The 19,783-nt window shown below is 47.6% G+C and overlaps 1 protein-coding gene across 3 annotated transcripts in view; it reads left to right on the top strand.

Moving 5' to 3' along the window:
* Positions 1-19,783, top strand: part of LOC119443173 (retinol dehydrogenase 12) — a 74,815-nt gene that overhangs the window by 25,342 nt on the left and 29,690 nt on the right. For 2 of the 3 annotated variants that reach the window (XM_049662628.1, XM_037708337.2), the window contains 2 exons: positions 4,734-4,826; positions 16,791-16,985. In XM_049662628.1, the coding sequence (XP_049518585.1) occupies positions 4,734-4,826; positions 16,791-16,985 (288 nt within the window). The remainder of the gene's footprint in view (positions 1-4,733; positions 4,827-16,790; positions 16,986-19,783) is intronic. The other variant, XM_049662627.1, reaches the window with a different exon arrangement.

Below are 19,783 nucleotides of genomic sequence, written 5' to 3'. Positions count from 1 at the left end.
GGCCACAAGCGGCTGCTGGGGCGCAACCGGCAGTCCTTCAGCGACTTCCCCTTGAATAACGTGGAAGACAATGGACTGGCAGGCACCTGGGTGAAGGGTACCAGGGACAACTGCCGTGCGACTTCTTCGCGGACAAAGGCTTTGATCTGCGTGAGCAGCGACGCCTGGTCGGAACCAATGGCCAGACTAGAGATAGACGCATCGGTTGCAGGAGAAGGCCTCGTCAAAGCTCGCTGCTTGCGTAGCTCGTTGTAGCTCTGACAGAGGGTATTAACGTCGGCAACACTGTTCGGGCTCTTGGCCAGAAGCATTTGGAAAGCATCATCATCAATGCCTTTCATGATCTGCTTAATTCGGTCCGCTTCCGACATGGTGGCATTGACGCGTTTGCACAAATCGACAACGTCTTCGATGTAACTGGTGAATGTTTCACCAGTTACCTGCGCGTGTGTGCGCAAGCGCTTCTCAGCTCGAAGTTTGCGGACGGCGGGACGGTTAAATACTTCTGTAAAGGCTGTTTTGAACGCAGACCACGTTCGGAAATCCGCCTCATGGTTCCTAAACCAGAGATGGGCCACGCCCACGAGATAGAAAGCGACGCTGGTTAGCTTGGTCGAGTCGTCCCATTTGTTATGAGCGCTTACCCGCTCGTAGGACGCAAGCCAATCTTCACCGTCGTTGTCGTCGGTCCCACTGAAGATGGTAGGATCCCGCTGGCGGATAGCCCCAGCGCAGAGAACGGGCGGTGACGGGAGCGTCTGTGGTTCGGCGTCTGGCATGGTGGAAGTTAGCGTCCGAGTGCGGAGTTCCAGGATGGTAGAGATGAGGGGTACCCAGCACCTCCACCAATTATAAAGGAGGTTTATTGGACGAAAGGCTGATGACGGGTCGAGCGTTCCACCGAGCACAATCTCTAAGCTCGAGCTTCTGCGGCACACGATGCTGTTGGCAATCCTGCTGCCTAAGTCCAGGCGTTCTTCTTCATTACACAGCGATTACTTGTTATAGATATTGATCTATAATTTAGGGGGGGGGGGGATCTGGGTTACCGGATTTAAGCACAGAGATCACCTTCCCCACCTTCGAGTCAATTAAGGGATAGAGTGGCACACTGGAGTGTAGGTATTAAAAGATCTGATAAGGATCATAATGAGTACACTATAGTATATTTTTAGAAATGCCGCGTTGATTTTATCAATGCCACCGTAAGAGGACAACTTAGGATCCTGTATTAAATTTAGACTGCCTGCGGAGTCGATCGCAAGGGGGTCCGTCGGATAGAAGCAGCTCTTCTGCAGCTGCGTCATTGAAACTGCACATGAAGAAAATGACATCTCAATAGCGTCATTTAGGGCCGAACGAAAGTCTTCGCTACGCAGAACACGATCATTGGAATCAGCAAGCGATATGACACTTCGTTTTGCAGGTTTCATGATATTCCGAAACTGAGATGGGTTGGCAGTCAGCTGTGAAGGCAGGGTATTGTTATCATAATTGTTCTTTCCTCTTCTGACAGCAGTGCGATACTCGGAAAGAAAGTTACGGTAAGCCACATGAGCGAATACTATCGTTTGAATGTTTAGCTTGCCGAAAAGGTCACATCGTTTTGTAAAGAAGCCGTTTCAATTCCTGCTCTGGACCCGGATAACCATAGCTGGGTTTAATATGACTTGAAAGAGGGATGTCAACCGAGCATTAAAAAAAAAAAAAGAACGGTCCGGCCCTGTTTCACAGGGCTATCAAAAAAGCCAATCATACAAGTATACTCATCAATAAACGTTTCAAATTCTCTGTTAATCACTGTATAGTTAGCTTTCCTTTAATTACTTACTGTATTTCGTCTAGCTGGTTGACATGGGACATATTATGGTGAAGTGAATTAAACAATAATTACCAATACCAGGAAGATACGCCGGTGCATCCGCAAGATTTGCGGCTGTCGTGAGGGCTAAATCTCATATGTTTGCCGAGGTTCGTACTATTCTAAAGGGATTTGAAGAGAGCCAAGTTTCAGTAACAACTGCAACGTCGGCTGAGCATGCATCTAGAACAGATCATATAAGGTGCCGCGCTTATTATTAATGCTCCGTGCGTTAGACAGCAAGCAAGATAAGGTTCTAGGGGAAAAGTTAGATTGCGCATTATTTTTCAGGCCGATTTTCTCTTACGCGAACTTGACGCGGCGACAGGCGGTACGTTATTCATGCTACAGTCGTTATTGTGATTTAGTTGATAAATGTCAGGTGAATACACGAAACGCTTCTTGTAAAGTTTTCGAGCGCAGCTCTTAGGTCCCTGCGTCCCTCGATGTGGCCGAGCCAACGATGTGGCACAGCGAAGGATGAAAGAGCGAACGCAGCGGGAGATGAAAGACGGCGATAGCGAAGAGAGCGCAGTGAGGAGGAAAGCGGAGGAGAATGGCTAAAGTGTGAGAAGGGAAGCGGACTGCCGCACGCTTCGCGGCGGCTTCCTTCCGGGCATGCGGCGAGCGCGTCCACCGATAACACACATGGAAACAAAGCGCTGGAGTGGGCTTCGGATCCACTGCGCATGCGCTACTTCGCCTGCGCCGCCACCTCTAAAGAATGCGCTCCGCGCGTTCCCGTGTTCAGGCTGTCTTTCTGAACAGTGAGCCACTGAACCGGTGGAAATGTTTCGTCTGCCGCTGCTGCCCGAGCAGAGACAGCGCCGCCGCCGAGAAGACCCGGTCGTTGAGAATGACACTCTTTTCCGCAATGTATCGCGAATTCAAAGCGCCTAAACAGGTGCGCTCAAAATTCGCATTAGGGAGTATATGGTAATCGTCGGTGATTCTATTTTGGTCATTGCAGTGTGACGATGTTCTTCTATCTATCAGCCCGGTTGGGAAAATGAAGACATGCGCGATCTGGTACATCAATACTTGATGCCTTGTCCTAAAAATCCTAATATTCCAATAGCCATGTCTTCTATGACTATAACATCAGCCCCCCCCCCCCCCCCCCCTTTCATAAAGTGCAATGCAATGACTGTTCGTAAGGTACAGTCTACCACGAAGTACTACGGACCATGAAATCTGACAAAAAGGTGAATATATCCGCAGCCTCACAACGCAGCCTGGTATTTGAATTTCGGGCCTCGACTAGAATATGCTAACAACATTGACGTGTGTAGTTTTACTGGCTACTGCTACAAGCTGCTCGGGAATTGAAAGCTTTCTGAGATCCCGTGGTCCGTAAACGTTTGTGGTTGACTGTATGTCCTCGTTGCCTGTAGATGACACTTATAGGCAATAAATAAACAATAAAGTATACTCTTTAGTTCAGTTAAGTTTGCAAAAGAAAAAAAAAAGAACAATACCTACATATACAACAAAAATAAAGCTTAAGGTATGGAATATTGCGTGTTTTATTAGGCCGACTAAGAGCGCTTGAATAACTAAAGCTCAGCTCAATGAATAATGTTCTAATAATATAATAAAAGGAAATGCAAATTTCATGTATTTTATTCTATGCATATATGAATGAATGTTGCTCGTGGCTTTTTTATGGTGGACCCAGCAGTTTCACGAACATATACTTTTGTTCTGCCGCATGCCTTGCTGCTCTCCGCCCGGATCGTAACATGACAAAAATGTGCGATTTCTCAGTGACAAGAGTTATAGCTAAGCTCCTCTGTTAGGTCGTAACTATTCCCTAATATTTCAATCATCGGCCGATGCTCCTCGGCTTGACGTGGTTGTCAACACTAAATCCGCTTGATCAATAACTTTTTTGCCTCAAAATGGGCTTCGCACAGCCTTACGTGCTTCATTAAAACCACATATGTCCCGTAGCAGCCCATAAATTTAGCGCTTGTTAGTTTCTATCAGCGACTGCTTTCGTTTTCGAGCTAATATTTCGGGCTCCAAAACATTAAAAATGGCGAGTTCTCATTATGCAACGAGAGTCTCGAGCTCGCTCTCTTGACTGGATTCAGTGTGACTGGCGTCAAGTTGTCATCGTTGTGACGATGACCGTATTAACGCGATAGCGTTAAAGGCCCCGTGTCGCAGAAAATCCGGCGTCGGCGTGGATGCCGGCGTCCGTGGCGGAGAAAATCATCCCCAACCACCCCGACCGCGCAGGCCCTCCTTGTGGTGCACGGTTCTTGTGAACAAAATTTAATTTCTCACAGTGAAATCCGTCAGAAAAACGGTACAGTACGACTTAACCGCAACCTACAGACATGGTGATGTCGGATTTTAATTTGAATGTACGAGAAAACATAATTCTGTTACGAGGAAACTCAAACACAAACCCCTTTTCCAGCATTTCTACCATACCAACATCGGCGCGCTCAGGTAGGGTACTTGCAAAAATCACATCCAGATGGCGCTCGCATCCTGGGCAGATCAAATTGGGACTTCGCCTGTCTAGTGCGTTTTGGACACGTGCGCGCGTCGGGGCAATAGCAAACAATTAAAATAATAAAAAGGGTTCTAGGGCCTTCACATTTTAATAAAAGACGACTTATATTGCCCCTGGAAAAACGTCTTTTCAGCAATGCATTTCTGTTTAAAAGTAAAGCCAACGTTAAGGGGATCGGTGTAAGCTTGGTCTTTGTAAGCTGGCTTTCCCACGTTCCTGTTGCAGTGAAGCCCACTGAAAAAAAAATGCGATGCGAACGGTGCCCGATAACGCTATCGCGTTCCACTCTTAAAGGCGGAGCTTAAGCGACCTCCAATTTTTTTGTTTCTTTCTTGTTTTTTTCAGAATCCAAAGCAGTCAAGCTAACTGAAGACGGCTACGAATTGTGCTACCAGTCAAACTACCTCAGTCACTACTTGCTAACAATGAGGCTCCTAGGTGAATACGTTTAAATTTCTCCTCCACTTTCTCTCTTTATTGGTCATAATTCAGGGGAAAACGAAGTTTACTACCTACATAAATACTGCCGTCATGTGGCGCACTTTCGACAGCTTTCTTGTGTGTAAAATTTTTAAAGCGAAGCTTTATATGGCTAGGCGAAACGGAAAAGCGTCTGTCCGTCGCCTGTCGACAGAAAAGTATCATCATCAGAATTGGCTTGAGAGTCGTCGTCCCAACGGAAATTGACCGACGGCTGATCGTTGGTAAAAAGCTGGGCAGTGCTCGGCAACTGGTATTCTCGGCCAACTAATGGCGGCCCAAGGTGGGGCCCTGGTTGGCTGCCAATTACGTTGGTTATTAGTTGGCCAGGGTCGACTAATGATAGGGGATTAGTTGGCACCCAATGCTCAGGCGACCAAATGTGGTCTTCTGTAGGGCCATGGTTTTGTTCAAGATGCTCACAATTTGCATTCTTTTCTAATGTCATCTGCGATATATTGTCTCTGTTGTTTGAGTTCTGCTGTACTGTTTCCTGTCAAGATGCCTGCACCTACAGAAATCTTCATAGCCGAAATACAGTTTTTAAGTGTAATGTTGGTAAGGTAACCATAACCAGAAACCGGCCCGATTTATAATCCAGCTGCGCACCAGCTGATGTCTGCAAGGTCGGCCTACGTCGGCCGGTGTAAGGCCAGTAACCAATCCCGACCTCAGCCTGGCCATGTTGACTAAGCTTGGGCCAAGGTCGGCCAGGTCGTCCTACCACGTTGGGCCAGTCAAGGTCGCTTTTTCAGTTGGGGTCTTCTTCCGCAGCTGGCTCGTTGGCGCCCCTCGGGTTGCGCTTGTGCTCGTGCTCGGCACGCACTCGTGCCACTGGTCCCACATTTGTCGTCGTCGTCTTCTTCTACAGCTGGCTCCGTTGCCGCTCATCATTCCAGCGTAGAATTTCACTTCTCTTGTGTCGTCGTGATGGGTAGGCCGCGTTTACAGGGGTATGAGCCATTCATTGTCTTATGTAGCGGACAGATTTAATTTTGAAGCAATTTAATTTCGAAGAATCGCAAACGGCAATACGGTGAATGCTGCTAACCACATCGCCGAGCACACTCGAGACATCGAAGCGCAAGCGACAACGGCGGACTGCGGGCATAACGTCGGTCACGTCGTCCTCTCCGTCGCAGCCGAACGTGTGTGTAACCTCGTAATTGAGAAATACTTTCATGAACCGTCGGAATTAACCCAGTGATAAACACTGGGGCCGCACATTTCAGCTTTGCTGGTTAACCATTTTCACGGAGTGCTTGGGCGGTGATTTTTTTTTTCGGATAGTCAGACGAATGAGGCAGGAAAAGAAGAACCAATAGAATCACTACGTCGGTAAGAAAATTCGGTGATTTTGCGTGCCGAGAATCGCGATATGATTGAGGCACGGCGTAGTGGAAGACTGCGGATTAATTTTCACCACCCGGGGCTTAACGTGCAGCTAAATCCACGCATCTCGCCCCCCATCCAACCAGCGACCTCGAGCTCAGCAGCGCAGCGTCATATGAGCTTGTTTTATTTAAGCGAACGTTTTGCGGCAACGGATAAAGCCCTGATGCAAGACTACCCACGTGCAGAAGCGGAAAGTGAGCACTGAGACACGAAGGAAAAATGGGTCGGGGAAAAAAACGAAGGACCCTTGCTCTTCCTTTGTTAAAAGGCAAACAATCTGCTTTTCGAGGAAAAAGTTATCAAGCGCTACTTTTTCATTTTTTCCCGCCTCTGTTTAACACCATGTAATGGAAACTGTGGAAGTTGTTCTTTTAAATGATATCCTCACTCAGGCCGCACAACCTTGGGCTCACGCAAAGCATCGTACGGGTGTTGGTGCGGCAATTTAGCGTGCTGGAGAAAGAGCCGCCGAGGAGCCACACTCCCTGACCTTGGTATTGTTGTCTCAGCGTCGTGTTTGACGCGAGCCCCATTGTATGCCGAGTGAGGTGGCAGCCGGCACGAAAAGGCGAGGAGTGCTTGTTTTCGGGCCGCTTTTCTTTCACCTCGACGATGACACGCTGCCTTGAGCAGAGTTTTCCTGGGTGGCACTTCACGGCAGGCCGCGCAGGCGGCGTATACTTTACGGGCGCGGATACTGTCCGGCGGACACGCACGGCGCCGTTACGCTGACTGACGCCCGCTGTGGCGCAGTCAGCCTGAGCGGCGGAGTTCGACGCGCTTTCACGGCGCGGGAATATGTAGCATGGCCTATCGGCTAGGCTACAGAGTACATCGCGCGCGAGCTTGACTTATAGACAGCATTCTGTGCTACAGTTAAGCATTCCGGGGTGTTACGTGCCAAAACCAGTTCTGATTATGAGGTACGCCGTACTGGAGGACTCAGGATTAATTTTGACCAGCTGGGGTTCTTTAATGTCCTACAGTTGGGATACACTGAAGAGCATGATTGCGCCTTCACGAAACGAAAAAGCGGTCGCTACGGCGGCAACCACTGATGGTGCTGGCCACGTTCGACGCGCCGAACATACGGAGGGCAAATCCTTGCCTATCCTGGCGTCGCACGTGCGATGAACAGAACTTCTATACGGCCGTTGCCCTGCACGCTGGGACTGCATGAGCGCCTGTTTTGAGATCCATCCAATTCTAGTAGGCGCACTTTGGGCAGCCGTGCGCGGTTTTCTTTCTGCCTCACCCAAACTTTGAGAACACTTGTTCTTTTCTTTTTAGACGATTTATTGGGCAGATAAGTGCCTGTTTTGCCAGAGTATTCTCCCGAATGGGCTAGTTGCCCGCACTTTTTGTGCCTGAAAATGCAGCAGTCGCCGGTTCCGCAGAAGGCGATCATCGCGATGCTGGTTCACAAACAAACCGCGTGGCGCCTCTGTGAAGGTTGCGGATAATGGAATATGACATATGTCATTTGCCGTTAGCGCAAAGTGACAATCAAAAACAAAGCAAAGCCCATTATTGCGCGCAGCGGGAGTCACGTTGCTCGAAGCTCTCACGGTGGCACGCGAAGAACCGGCTCTAGCATTTTTTTGCAGCCTCCTCTTTCATTGCCTTCGCCATATACACTGCTTATTTCCGCTCAGTGTTGACTTACCACTGTCTTTTAGAACATCCCACTGTCTCTCGAGTCAATCGAGCGCTCGCTATTACGAGCTCCAGGTGGCGCTAGTTTCAAGGACGCCGTTCTAACTTGGGATGTGTCTCCAGATGACATTGAAGGCAGTCTTTGATGCCAATGTTCGTGTCAGTATTCTCATCGTAACTAAAATAGATGATGGGCATCTTGATATGTTTCTACTAAAAAGGTAACTCAGCCTCGCATGTTCGTTAGACTAGCGTATTGATCAGGTATGTCCAGCCAATTATTATTAATATTATTACGGTCAAAGCCTTAAGTGGTTATTTACACGATGGCCTTGAAAAAATTGCAGCGTCTAGTGAAGTGAAAAAAAGAGAGAGAGAAAAAAAAACGCGTTACCTTTTTTGAGCGAGGGGCGGGTGTAGAGGGGAACGAGCGGCGCACGCAAACAGAAAAAAGAAAAACAGGTGCTGCGGCGCTGACGTCACGCGTTGGCGGTTGTGGGGACAGTCGAGTACGAAGCGAGAGGGACGGGGCCTAGTGGATTGCGCGGTAGGCCTCGGAAGTACGCTACGGCCTGGGATGCTCGCCAAGCGAGAAACGAGGTGCGACGTGCGAAGCGGCGGGTGTTCGATCGCGAGTGCTGCTTTCCCCTGCTCGATGGTCCAAGAGAAAACGTCGTTAACGCGAGTCTGACCCCGCTATACGAGCGTGCGAAGCCGCAACTAAGCGTCGAAAACTAGCCCAAGAAGAAGACGAACTGCGAAAGCAGTAACGCGACGATGCGAGACGGCGCATTACCAAGTGGGCAGCACGTCTTCACGTGTCACTGGAGTGTAACATGCTGCCGAACGTTTTATTTTTAATAGTAGTACTAATTTATTGTGTATAAAAGATGAAGAAGGAAAAGGCCGCTGGCGTTCTAAGTAGAACTATTTCCTGTAAAGGTCTAAGCTGCCCCGCGCCTATTAAGAAGATACAGTGTAACACTACTGTTATTCCTTTCGCTTTCTCACCCTTCTCACGATGAATGTCGACCTTAATGCGATTGGTACTGAAGCCAAGCGGACACCGAAACGCGTCCTGCGCGCATGCAGGCGGCTCTATAGCGCTGTACAGCGGCGCCGCTGCGAAATGTGTGAATTCAGCCATCATTGGCTCAATATATTCATTTATTTATTTATTTCCAAAATACTTTACCATGAGGAGCATTGAGTAAGGGGGGCATCACTGCAAGACAGTTGTACACGTGAATACCTAGAGACGAGAACCGCGAAGACGAGTAGAAATCACCGTTACATAACAGGGTTACAAATAAAGAAGATGCGGTAGCGTACAAAACATCGGCTATACCTTACCACGCATATTGCTCGCGCACATAATCGAACATCGTGTAAGAAAAGGAAAAGTGTAGTTTAAATCAGGAAAGAGAAAAAAAATAATACTAACTACTCGCATAAACAGAAACTACAGCTCGAAGTAGCGTACAAAATATCGGATAAATTTTACCACGCACATTGTTCGCGCACATAATCAAACATCGTGTAAGAAAATGTGCAGTTTAAATCATGATGGAGAAAGAAAACTCACGGTGTCGTTACATGGATATGCACAGCATGGCATACAGAATGACTCATAATTATGTCAGAAAGTGCAGGTTCAGGGGTTTCCTAAATTTATATCTGCACGTTTGCATCACAGTGCTGTCAGGGAGGGAATTCCACGGATGGCTACTGGCAGAGTCGACAAATTAAATGCATCCGTGTTTCCGTAGATGTGAGTGAAACTTAAATCTTTATTCAGTCGTCGTGACATGCAACTTGCACGTTCCAGCAGCAATGATGATGACTTCATTTGATGAGCATATTTATGGAGCAAGGACAACAATGCCACGTCACGACGACTACATAGTGCATGAAGCAAAAGGTCAAGTTTGATTCGAGTTCTGCTTGACTGCCTATTGTAATTGCGGGAAATGAATCGACTAGCTCGGTTTTGGGTGGCTTCTACCATGCAGATTAAGTACTCATGGTGAGGAGACCATAACGGTCATGCGAACTCGAGCTGTTGGCGGACGAAAGTCAAGAAGGCTAATTGGCGGATGTCAGACGGGGAATCACGTAGGTTGCGACGAATAGTGTTTTTCAAGCCTTTGCGCACATGGTTGTTAGATGAGAGGCCCAAGAAAGATTTGGTGCGAGATTAACGCCTAGATATTTGTAAAATGAAGCTTCAGATACTAGATCCGTATTTATATATTAAGAAAAACTTGAGTTAGAATGTTTGCGTGTGAAAGTTATTACCTTGCGTTTAGATGAGTTAAGTGTCCTTTGCCACGGGTTGCACCAGTCGCTAATGCGTTGAAGGTCACCTTGAAGAATAAGGTGGTTCTCAAAGCTAGTAGTTGGTTGGTATATTATACAATCATCGGCGAAAATTCGCGTGTAGGAAAATATTTTATTGGGCAGGTCGTTGATGTAAATTAGAATAAGAAGTGGTCGTAATGCTCAGCCCTTCGGTACACCAGAAGTTACGTAGGTGAGGGGTGATGTAAAATTGCTCACTACTTTAAATTGTTGACGATAAGTTAGGAAAATACGGATACAAGATAGCATTAAACAGTCTAATTTGAGAGCAGATAACTTGTAAAATAAACAGCCGTGAACCTACACGGTCGAAGGCCTTAGAAAAGTCGAGATAGATGCAGTCTTTTTGAAAGTTATGGTCCATGTGAAAATTATGTCAGTAGCGAATTCTAATAACTGTGTCTCGCATGACAAAGCTTTCATGAACCCATGCTGGTTAGTGAAGAAAAAATATTTGATCCAAGTAGTTCGTATACATCAGATGCTATAATATGCTCGAGCAATTTGCAGTATATGGTCGTTAATGAAATTGGACGGTAGTTTACAGGGGAATCCTTGCTGCCACTTTAGCACACAGGTCAAAGTTAGCGAGTTTAATATCAGTGGGGTGCTGGCCTGATGATTATGACTGCCGGAAAATATGGTACAATATTTTGCTAAATATCGAAGGTGCATTTTTTTAAACTTTAGAGTTAATATTATCGACGCCTGAAGAGCTAGATATTTTATGGTTATTAATGTGAATTGTGATACGATATTCAGTAGTATCGACGACTTCCATGTACTGGAAGTCGAAATCAGTGACTTCAGGAATGAGTGAAAGGTCTTCATTAGTGAACATGAGAGAGGTTTAGCTTGTCCGGTAATCGGGTAAACGCGGGCGGATCGGGCGTTGGGGCGTCTTGCCGGAACGGTAAACGTGAGCGGCCTGTATGGTGATGCCACCTGGTGGCGCAGAAATCAAACAGACAGTAAACAGCTAATATTGCATTAACCACGTGTATTCTACTTCTCTGCTGGTGTAAATTCTCGGCGGCAACACGATTACGCCACTGTCGAACATTGCACTCAATTAGTCCAAATTGTACATGACTTTGCTAACTCTATTAATAACGGAAACCAAATAGATGCCATTTTTATAGATTTCGCAAAAGCATTCGATAAAGTTTCTCACAAAAAGCTTCTTTCCAAAATTAATAGCATACTAAAAAATGACAAGATTACTAACTGGATTTCAACATACTTGAGTAATCGTCAACAATATGTCACTTTTCGTGATCATTCATCTCAGTATCTTTCTGTTGACTCTGGCGTCCCTCAGGGTTCGGTGCTTGGGCCACTTCTATTTATCATTTATATAAACGACATCGTAAAAGACATTCCAGTTCATATTAAATTGTACGCGGGTGACTGCGTGCTTTACTCAGAAATTAAAACTATATTAGATCAAACAATACTGAACGAGGCCTTTCAAAAGATTACTGAATGGTGTGATGCCTGGCAGATGCCAATAAATTTTCAAAAAACTGTTTACATGAGAATAACTCGCAAGAAAACCCCTAATATTCCAATATTCTTTTGCTGACAATATCCTCTCGGAAGTTGCACAGTACAAATATCTAGGTTTATGGATTACTAACGACCTTGACTGGACTAAACACATTGATCAGGTGATAAGCAATGCTAGCCGTAAACTTTTTTTTCTTAGGCGAGCACTAAAACTCTCCACACCCAGAGTCCGGCTTCAAGCTTACAAATCGGTTGTCCTTCCAATATTAGATTATGCCGCAATAATTTGGGATCCATTTACTAAAACAAAGATTAATAAAATTGAAAAAGTACAAAAGAAAGCAGTTCGATCGTTTTGTTTACAATAACTATGGACGCACATCAGTAACTGATCTGTTAATAAGGGCTGGTTTGATATCTGTATCCGAAAGAAATCGCGTTTCCCGACTTAAGTTCTTATACCAAATAATCAAAGGCCATTTCAAGATTAATATTGACGGACTAATATCCTTTTCCTGAGGTTACACTACAAGACAACGTCATAATCTTACAATCACCTCTTTTCGTCAGCGAAATAACTGCTTTAAATATTCATTTTTTTCCAAGAACAGTAACGGAATGGAATCGGCTTACTAACCATCAAGTACTACAGAAATCTCTGACGTCATTCACCAGCAGCCTCAGTGTCCATTAACATTTATTTTCTGATGTAGTCATTCCCTGCTGCCCATATAGTTGCTAATTCCTTATTCTTATGAACTTTATGCCCCTTACATTTTGTAATAATATATTCACTCAACATTTATGTGTTCCTGAAAAATTAAGATATGCCATGAACCTTGCTGTACTCCTATGTTGCACTGCCATCATTGGAATTTTTTTCTCTTCAATGCTGATCCATTTTGTTTGTTTACTAATCATTTGCGGCCTTTGTTGTTTCTGGCTTTGTTTGTAAATATTTGATCCGTGCTTGTATCTGTACACCTACCCTGCGAAAATCCCTTCCTGGGATTGCAGTATCAATAAACAAACAAACAAACAAACAAACAAACAACAAACAAACCAACAAACAAATAAATAAATCAATAAATAAATCAATAAATAAATAAGTAAAACTAAGCAGGCGACATTTTGATGCCTAATTTTTCGGAGCAGAATTTGATAACCTTTTGTTCTGAAGCAGCGCAGTCTTCGGCTTCTAATCCAAAGAAGAGCAGGTTAGATAGCCTCATTCGGTTTTCCGTATCGTCGCATCTAGAAGTTATCTCATTCAGCCGATTAGATACGCCTCGCAATGTTTCAATGCACGATTCAGAATCGGCAGCCGGTTGCGACGGCACAGCTGTGGCCAGTGAAATTTCTTTCACGGCGGCTGCGCGTTCTTCTTTCGCGTGTCTCGAGTCATCGCGCAGAGCCATTTCACTAGCTTCATGCGTGCGTAAGGTTTCCAATGCAGCTGCCGGCCCTCTTGGGAATCGGTGAGCATTTTGCGGTGATATTTTTAAGTTTTAAGTTTTACAGTTTTACAAGAGGAGGACATTACTTGCACTCGAAATCTAAACAAGTAATCAACTAATTGCAGAAACTCACTAATTAAATGTTTAATTACTTTACGGCACACGTAATTTGTTATTGTAGCCGGTTAGTTGGCAAGGCATATCCAGTAGGAACAAATTTTGAGGATGGCACTGGTTTACGAGTAAACATGCACTGTTGTTCCACTTACTTGTTCAACAAAACGTTATTCTATGCATAGAAGCACAAAAGTAACTGGAACGCCCGTGTATATTGTCGCACAGTTTCGCGATGAACACCTCGAAACTAGTGTCACACTGAAAAATCATTATAAGTGGATACGTTTTGCAATCTCACTGGATACAATTCCTAAATGGCAATATGTGCCCTAAAGTAATTATATACGACTTTAAATAGTGAGATTTACATAATTCTTTCAATATGTGTTTTGATTTTTCGTTCAAGTGATGTCTGCTTGTTTAAATATTCCAGCTCAAGGAATTGAATTATGCTATCTTCCACAGGTAATTATTTTTTAACACTAAAAAATTCTCACCCGATATATGTCGCAGGCTGAATGCCGCCCAGCAGCGGATAAATGGTAAAATATTTTTCGTTACCCTCAGGACATTCTAGCGCCGCCGCCGCAAATTTCGCGCGTGGCGCATGTGCGGGTTCAGTCTAGAATGAATAACGCGGGTTTGATTACGCCCAGTACCCAAGATGGCGTCAAAGATATTCATTGAAGTGCGGCCCATGGCAGACACCCCGTAGCCCAAGTTGATCCGAAGGTTGGCTTCAAACCTTGTTACTTCAGCCTCTTTCGACCATCAATTACCCAGTCACCCCGGTTAGCGGGAAAACCGTTATGTAGACCCAGCCCGACAGACAGATAGGCAGAAATTTCCCTAAAAGTGCGGCATGTTCCCCAAATAATGCCGATAGCACTAAAGGTGGGCCTTTTTGTGATGCCAACGTGGGGCGCTGAAGCGCACCAGTCTGCACTGGAGTTCGGATTTGATAAAAGTTTGTCAAGCATATACCGGGTGCCCCAGCTATCACGCAGCACGATTAAAAAAAAAGAGGAACAGCGTTACGCGAAGCAAACCTAGTGCGTATTATTTCCAGTACAGTGGAGTAGCTGCCAGTAATATTTTCGTTCGTGAGAAATAATTAGGTAATTGTAATTAATTATCTAACTCGAGAAGTACTGTCCTAATTATCAAAGTGTCAATGAGAAAGTTGTAGAGCAACACGAAAAAGTCCGGATACAGCTTTCTGTTGCTCAATACGTGCCACATAAAAGTGTTTTTCCGAGTGTGAAAGGAGCCCGCGAATACATGCAGAATTGCCGTTCGACTGGTCGCTCGTGGCACGTATTGAGCAACAGAAAGCTGTATCGGGTGTTTTTCATGTCGCTCTACAACTTTCTCATTGACACTTTGATAATTAGGACAGTACTTCTCGAGCTAGGTAATTAATTACAATTACCTAATTAAATCTCAGGAACGAAAATATTACTGGCAGCTACTCTACTGTACTAGAAATATTACGCACTAGGTTTGCTTCGCGTAACGCTGTTCCTCTTTTTTTTTTAATCGTGCTGCGTGATAGCTGGGACACCCGGTCTATTTATAAATCTTAGACAGCAGCTTATTCCTTGACGATAGTTCCTCTCATGGTAGTGAGTGTAGGACAGCTTGTCATGACCATCTCGCATAAAGTGGTACAGTAAAGATAACCGCGAAGTAATCTTTTGACGAGTGCTTTTCTCTTGCGCGGTCCCCTATCAGAGACTGACCAGGTATAGTCATCGGTCAAATGCAGAAGCGCACCAGTTGAGCGACTGCCGAAATGGCGGTGGGCCACGCGCTCTAGTGTTTCGTTTAAGCAGTGGACTGCTGGGAGGGACCACGATTTATTCGTAAAATGTTTTGGCAGTCTAGCGACAACACTCTAGCTGGGTTTCTTGGAGCTAGCCAAATCATGCGGAGGCCTGAGGTTGCACGATTTTAGTCATAATTTCAAGTCATGCATTAGAAGAAACGTTGTGGTGGCTAATAGGAGAATTATCCTATTAACCCAAACAAAGCAAAAACTTGAAACTATCGAATACTCCCGAATTTCATCAGAGGGAGAAATTGAGCATCGCTACTATGCAAGTTTTAGTGCCCTAAACATCGATATATCCTAGTATAACCCTCACGTTCTGTCATACAGGCTTACTCGCCGAGTTGAAAAAAAATTATTTTAACGGGGCACATTAAAGATACCATCTGGAAATACATAAGCCCTTCTTCCAAGGATGAAATTAACCCTTGAAAGTACCCAAGGGTCAATCGAGCAATCTTTCTTTGCAATCAGGCATACAGCATATACCGGACGTTTCAGCGAACACTTTCAAAAATTCTTAAAGGTTGCCTGTTCTAGTTCGTGAGCTCGTCTACTCGAAGAGGCGGACATTACTTCCACAAGAAATTGAAATACATAATTGATCAATTAACAAAATCCACTAATTAACTTTTGAACTAATTACCTGATGGTTCATATTGCAATTCACAAATTGTAGCCGTGGAGTTGGCAAGGCGGATCCATTTGGAACGAATTCTCGGGATGACACCAGTTTCGAGATATTAATTCCCGAACTTTGCGGAGAAATGCATTGGCGTTCCAGTTAGTTTTTTAACAAAACGTCGCTTTATGCATTGAAGCACACAATTATAACTGGAGCGCCAATGCATTTCTCCGAAAAACTCGGGAATTAATGTATCGAAACTGGTGTCATCCCGAGAAAAAATTCCAAGTGGATCCGCCTTGCGAACTAGCTTCACGGCTACAATTTGTAAATTGCAATATGGGCCATCGGGTAATTAGTTCAAAACATAATTAGTGATTTTTGTTAATTAGTAGATTATGCATATTAATTTCTTGTGCAAGGTGTGTCCGCCTTTTCGAGTAGACCAGCTCATTAACCAGAATTGTGCTATCCGCCACAAGCAACCTTTAAAAAATTTTGAAAGTGTTCGCTGAAACACTCTGTATATATCGTCGTCTTTCTGGTCTCACGTTCACACCGTTACAACCATGCGTTTTTATTGGACGAGCAGGTGTTACAGGAGATTTACTACAGGAACTTTGCAATACCAGACGTGGTACCGAGTACATCTAAGTAACGGAAACCTGATGGTTGCGTACTTTCACGGGGAATGGAAAAGTGCCACCTTCAGTTGCACGCGCCATTTTTCACGGCTCGACACCTGAGCTATTTGCGCTTGTGCGTGCGTGTGTGGTAAGCTCTTCTTGCTTGATGTGACAAACTTTTAGCAGCTATATATACGTCGTTGAACCTTTTCGTGCACTGCACACCAAAGGTCGTCTGAGGGACGTAGTGATTCTGGAACTCTCATGTTTGTCTTTATTATAGGGATGGGTGAAGCGTTCCGGAAAGAATGAAATGTTCCTGAAGAAACGCGCTGTTCTGCGCAGGGCTGCTGCGCAGGAGTGCCCCGAGCCGGGTGGTCAACGTCTCGTCGGCCATGCACCACCTGGGCACGCTGAGCAACCCCGACAAGCTGGCGCGCGGCTTGACACCCGTGCGGCACCCGACCGCCTCGTACGCCTGCAGCAAGCTCGCCCAGGTCGCATTCACCCGCTCACTCGCGCACAAGCTGCGCCACACCGGTATTTATTTATTTTATTTATTTATTTACAAAATACTGCAGGCCCATGCGGGCCCAAGCAGGAGGGGTAAAATTACAACAGAGCATTCAGAATTACAATACAATACAAGCATCCAAGCATTCAAAGGAAAAACAAACCGAAACGCTCACATCTATGTTGTGATTTCAAGGGATTATAAATTGATCACGTCTATTGAGTCAGGGCTGTTTAGCAATGATAATGGTACAGTGTTCCATTCTTCAATAGTACGGGGAAAAACGGAAAATTTAAAAGTGTTAGTTCAGGGCCCGGGAGGCCGCACTTCTCAGATCCGTCGCTGGCGATCCGCGATCGGTAGCGTTCGTCGACGCCGCCCAATACGGTTCATCCGACCGATTCGTGGCGGCCGTGGTAGATCACAGGGGCAACCTCGTTAACGCCGCGTCGGTGCGGGGCTCGTAGTAGTAGTAGTAGTAGTAGAGGTTCGGGGTGGGAAAAGATGCATATTTCTGCAGCCCTTATAGGGAGCACGGCTCAGCATCTGAGGGGAGGGGAATGGGGGGGGGGGAGAAAGAAGGAAATAGTGGGAGAAGGGTGGAAGGGAGAGGGCAGTCGTCCTCGTCTCGGGCAGGGTGTCCCTACAGCCGGTAAGCCAACATAGTGTCCGCAAGGTAGCCGAGGACCACCTTGAACACTTGGCTGGGATTGCGGGCTGGATGCAGCAGGTCCGTGCTGGTACCAGAAGGTAGGCCCATGCGGCGGAGTTGAGCCACCATGGTGTTGCGGTGTTGGTCGAGTGCGGGGCAGGAACATAGGAGGTGCTCCAGTGTTTCGTCTGCCCCGCACATAGAGCAGGCTGGGGAGTCTGCTCTTCCCAGGCGGAAGCTTCGGGCGGCTGTCCAGCAGCAGCCAATCCGAAGGCGTAGTAGGAGGGATCTCTCCTTTCTGGTCAGTCCCCTGTCAGGCAGCCGTGTCGGAGGGCTCCGCCTTGCCACGCGTGCGTCGGGGTGGCAGCTCAGCAGCGGTCGTTGCAAGGTGCTCCTGGAGTAGTCCGATGACACGACCGCCTGGCTGGGTGCCGTGTCCGTGCCGTGTGCCTCCTTGGCCAAGGCATCTGCCTCTTCATTGCCCGGGATCCCCACGTGAGCAGGTACCCAGTGCAAAGAGACATCAGTACCACTGGCACGGAGGGCGTGAAGCTTCGTCACCAGGAGGGCTGCACTGAAGCCAGCCCTCTCCGGGAGGCACACAGCCTGGAGAGCAGCTCGCGAGTCGCTGGCCACTGCGACCGGTACCCCAGGAGGCTCGGCTGCCAGCAGGTCTGCGGCCAGGTGGAGGCCCGCCATCTCAGCAGCGGTGGAGCTGGCCGAGAAGGGAAGTCGACAGGTCGATGCCCTGCCGAGCGCGGGGGCCACACAGGCTGCAGTGGCTGAGCCGCTGTCGGGGAGGACGGAGCCATCCGTGAAGACGAGCAATCTGAAGACCAGCTTGGAGGTAGCCACCTGAAGGAGTACGCAGCTGGATGATTGCCGTTTGCTGTGTCCTTCAAGCGAGGTGGTGATGACCAGGGGCCTCTCGTGTGGTGGCGGGAGTCGTGGTGCTGGGGGTACCTGGCCGACCACTGCCAGGTAAGTATCGACGAGGCTCCCCATCCTGGAGGAGGGACGGCTCGCCAGGCGGGTGAGCAGGCGTTCTCCGTCAGGGGCGTGGGCCAGCCTGTCGATGTGCAGCAGGCCACGTTGCTGCAGCAGGAGGGACAGAGGCCACGCCCCCGCCTCTGCGAGTGTTGCTGCTATTTGAGAGGTCCGGGGCAGCCCCAGCACGCTCCTGATGAAGCCTCTGTGTAGCTGCTCCAGACGTCTCAGCCGGGTTGCTGACAGCGTGACGAGTGGCAAGGCGTAGAGCAGCCTGGAGGTGGCGGCTGCAGAATGCAGACGCAGCGCCCAGGATGTCGAGCATCCTCGCCCCCTCAAGAAAATGCGGCTCACGGCTTTCTGGACTCTCTGGACCTGGGCCACGGCAGCCTTTACAGCGGGAGTCCAGGTCAGCAGGTGGTCGATCTGCAGTCCCAGGTACATGACTGTCTTCTGCCAAGGTATCTTGGTGCCTCCTACGCTGAGACAGGCAGTGCTCCGTCGGGTGGCCGAACGAGGATGCACCAGGAGAGCCTTGGTCTTGGCAGGCGATACCGTGAGGCCCACGGAAGCTAGGTGGCCCACCGAGGCGTCCAGGGCCTCCTGGAGGCAGGTCCGGACTGCAGGAAGGCTGCGTCGTCGTCCGCTGGTCCACAGGGCGATGTCGTCTGCGTACACTGAGCAGTGCACTGGGAAGCGCCGGCCCTTCGGGATGGATGAGGGCAGGCGTGCTAGGGCCACGTTGAAAAGGAAGGGGCTCAGCACCGATCCCTGAGGCACGCCTGCCGTGACCGGTCGCGGGGAGCTCTGTGCGGTGCCCACGCGCACTCGGAACGAGCGACCGGTCAGGAAGGCACGCACGAATTGCTCCATGCGTCCCGACACTCCCAGTGCATCGAGGGCGTGTATCACCACCTGATGGGGCAGGCCGTCGAAGGCACTCTGCACATCCAGGAGGACAAGCAGGGCTGCCTCTCCTTCACTCCTGGCCTGCTCCAGTGTCGATACGACGTCGCCGATGGAGTCAGCTGTGCAGCGGCGACTCCGGAAGCCAGTCTGCTGCTCCGGAAAGAACCCCAGCACCCTGGCTATCCACTGCAGGCGCACCAGGACCATGGTCTCTATGACTTTGCAGACCGCAGATGTAAGGGAGACAGGCCTGTAGGACGATGGAGCTGTGGCTGG

This window comes from Dermacentor silvarum, chromosome 2, assembly GCF_013339745.2.
Source record: "Dermacentor silvarum isolate Dsil-2018 chromosome 2, BIME_Dsil_1.4, whole genome shotgun sequence".
In the NCBI taxonomy this organism is placed as follows: Eukaryota; Metazoa; Arthropoda; class Arachnida; order Ixodida; family Ixodidae; genus Dermacentor; species Dermacentor silvarum.
The sequence above is the reverse complement of the archived record's forward strand: the minus strand, read 5'-3'. Positions and strand labels throughout refer to the sequence as shown.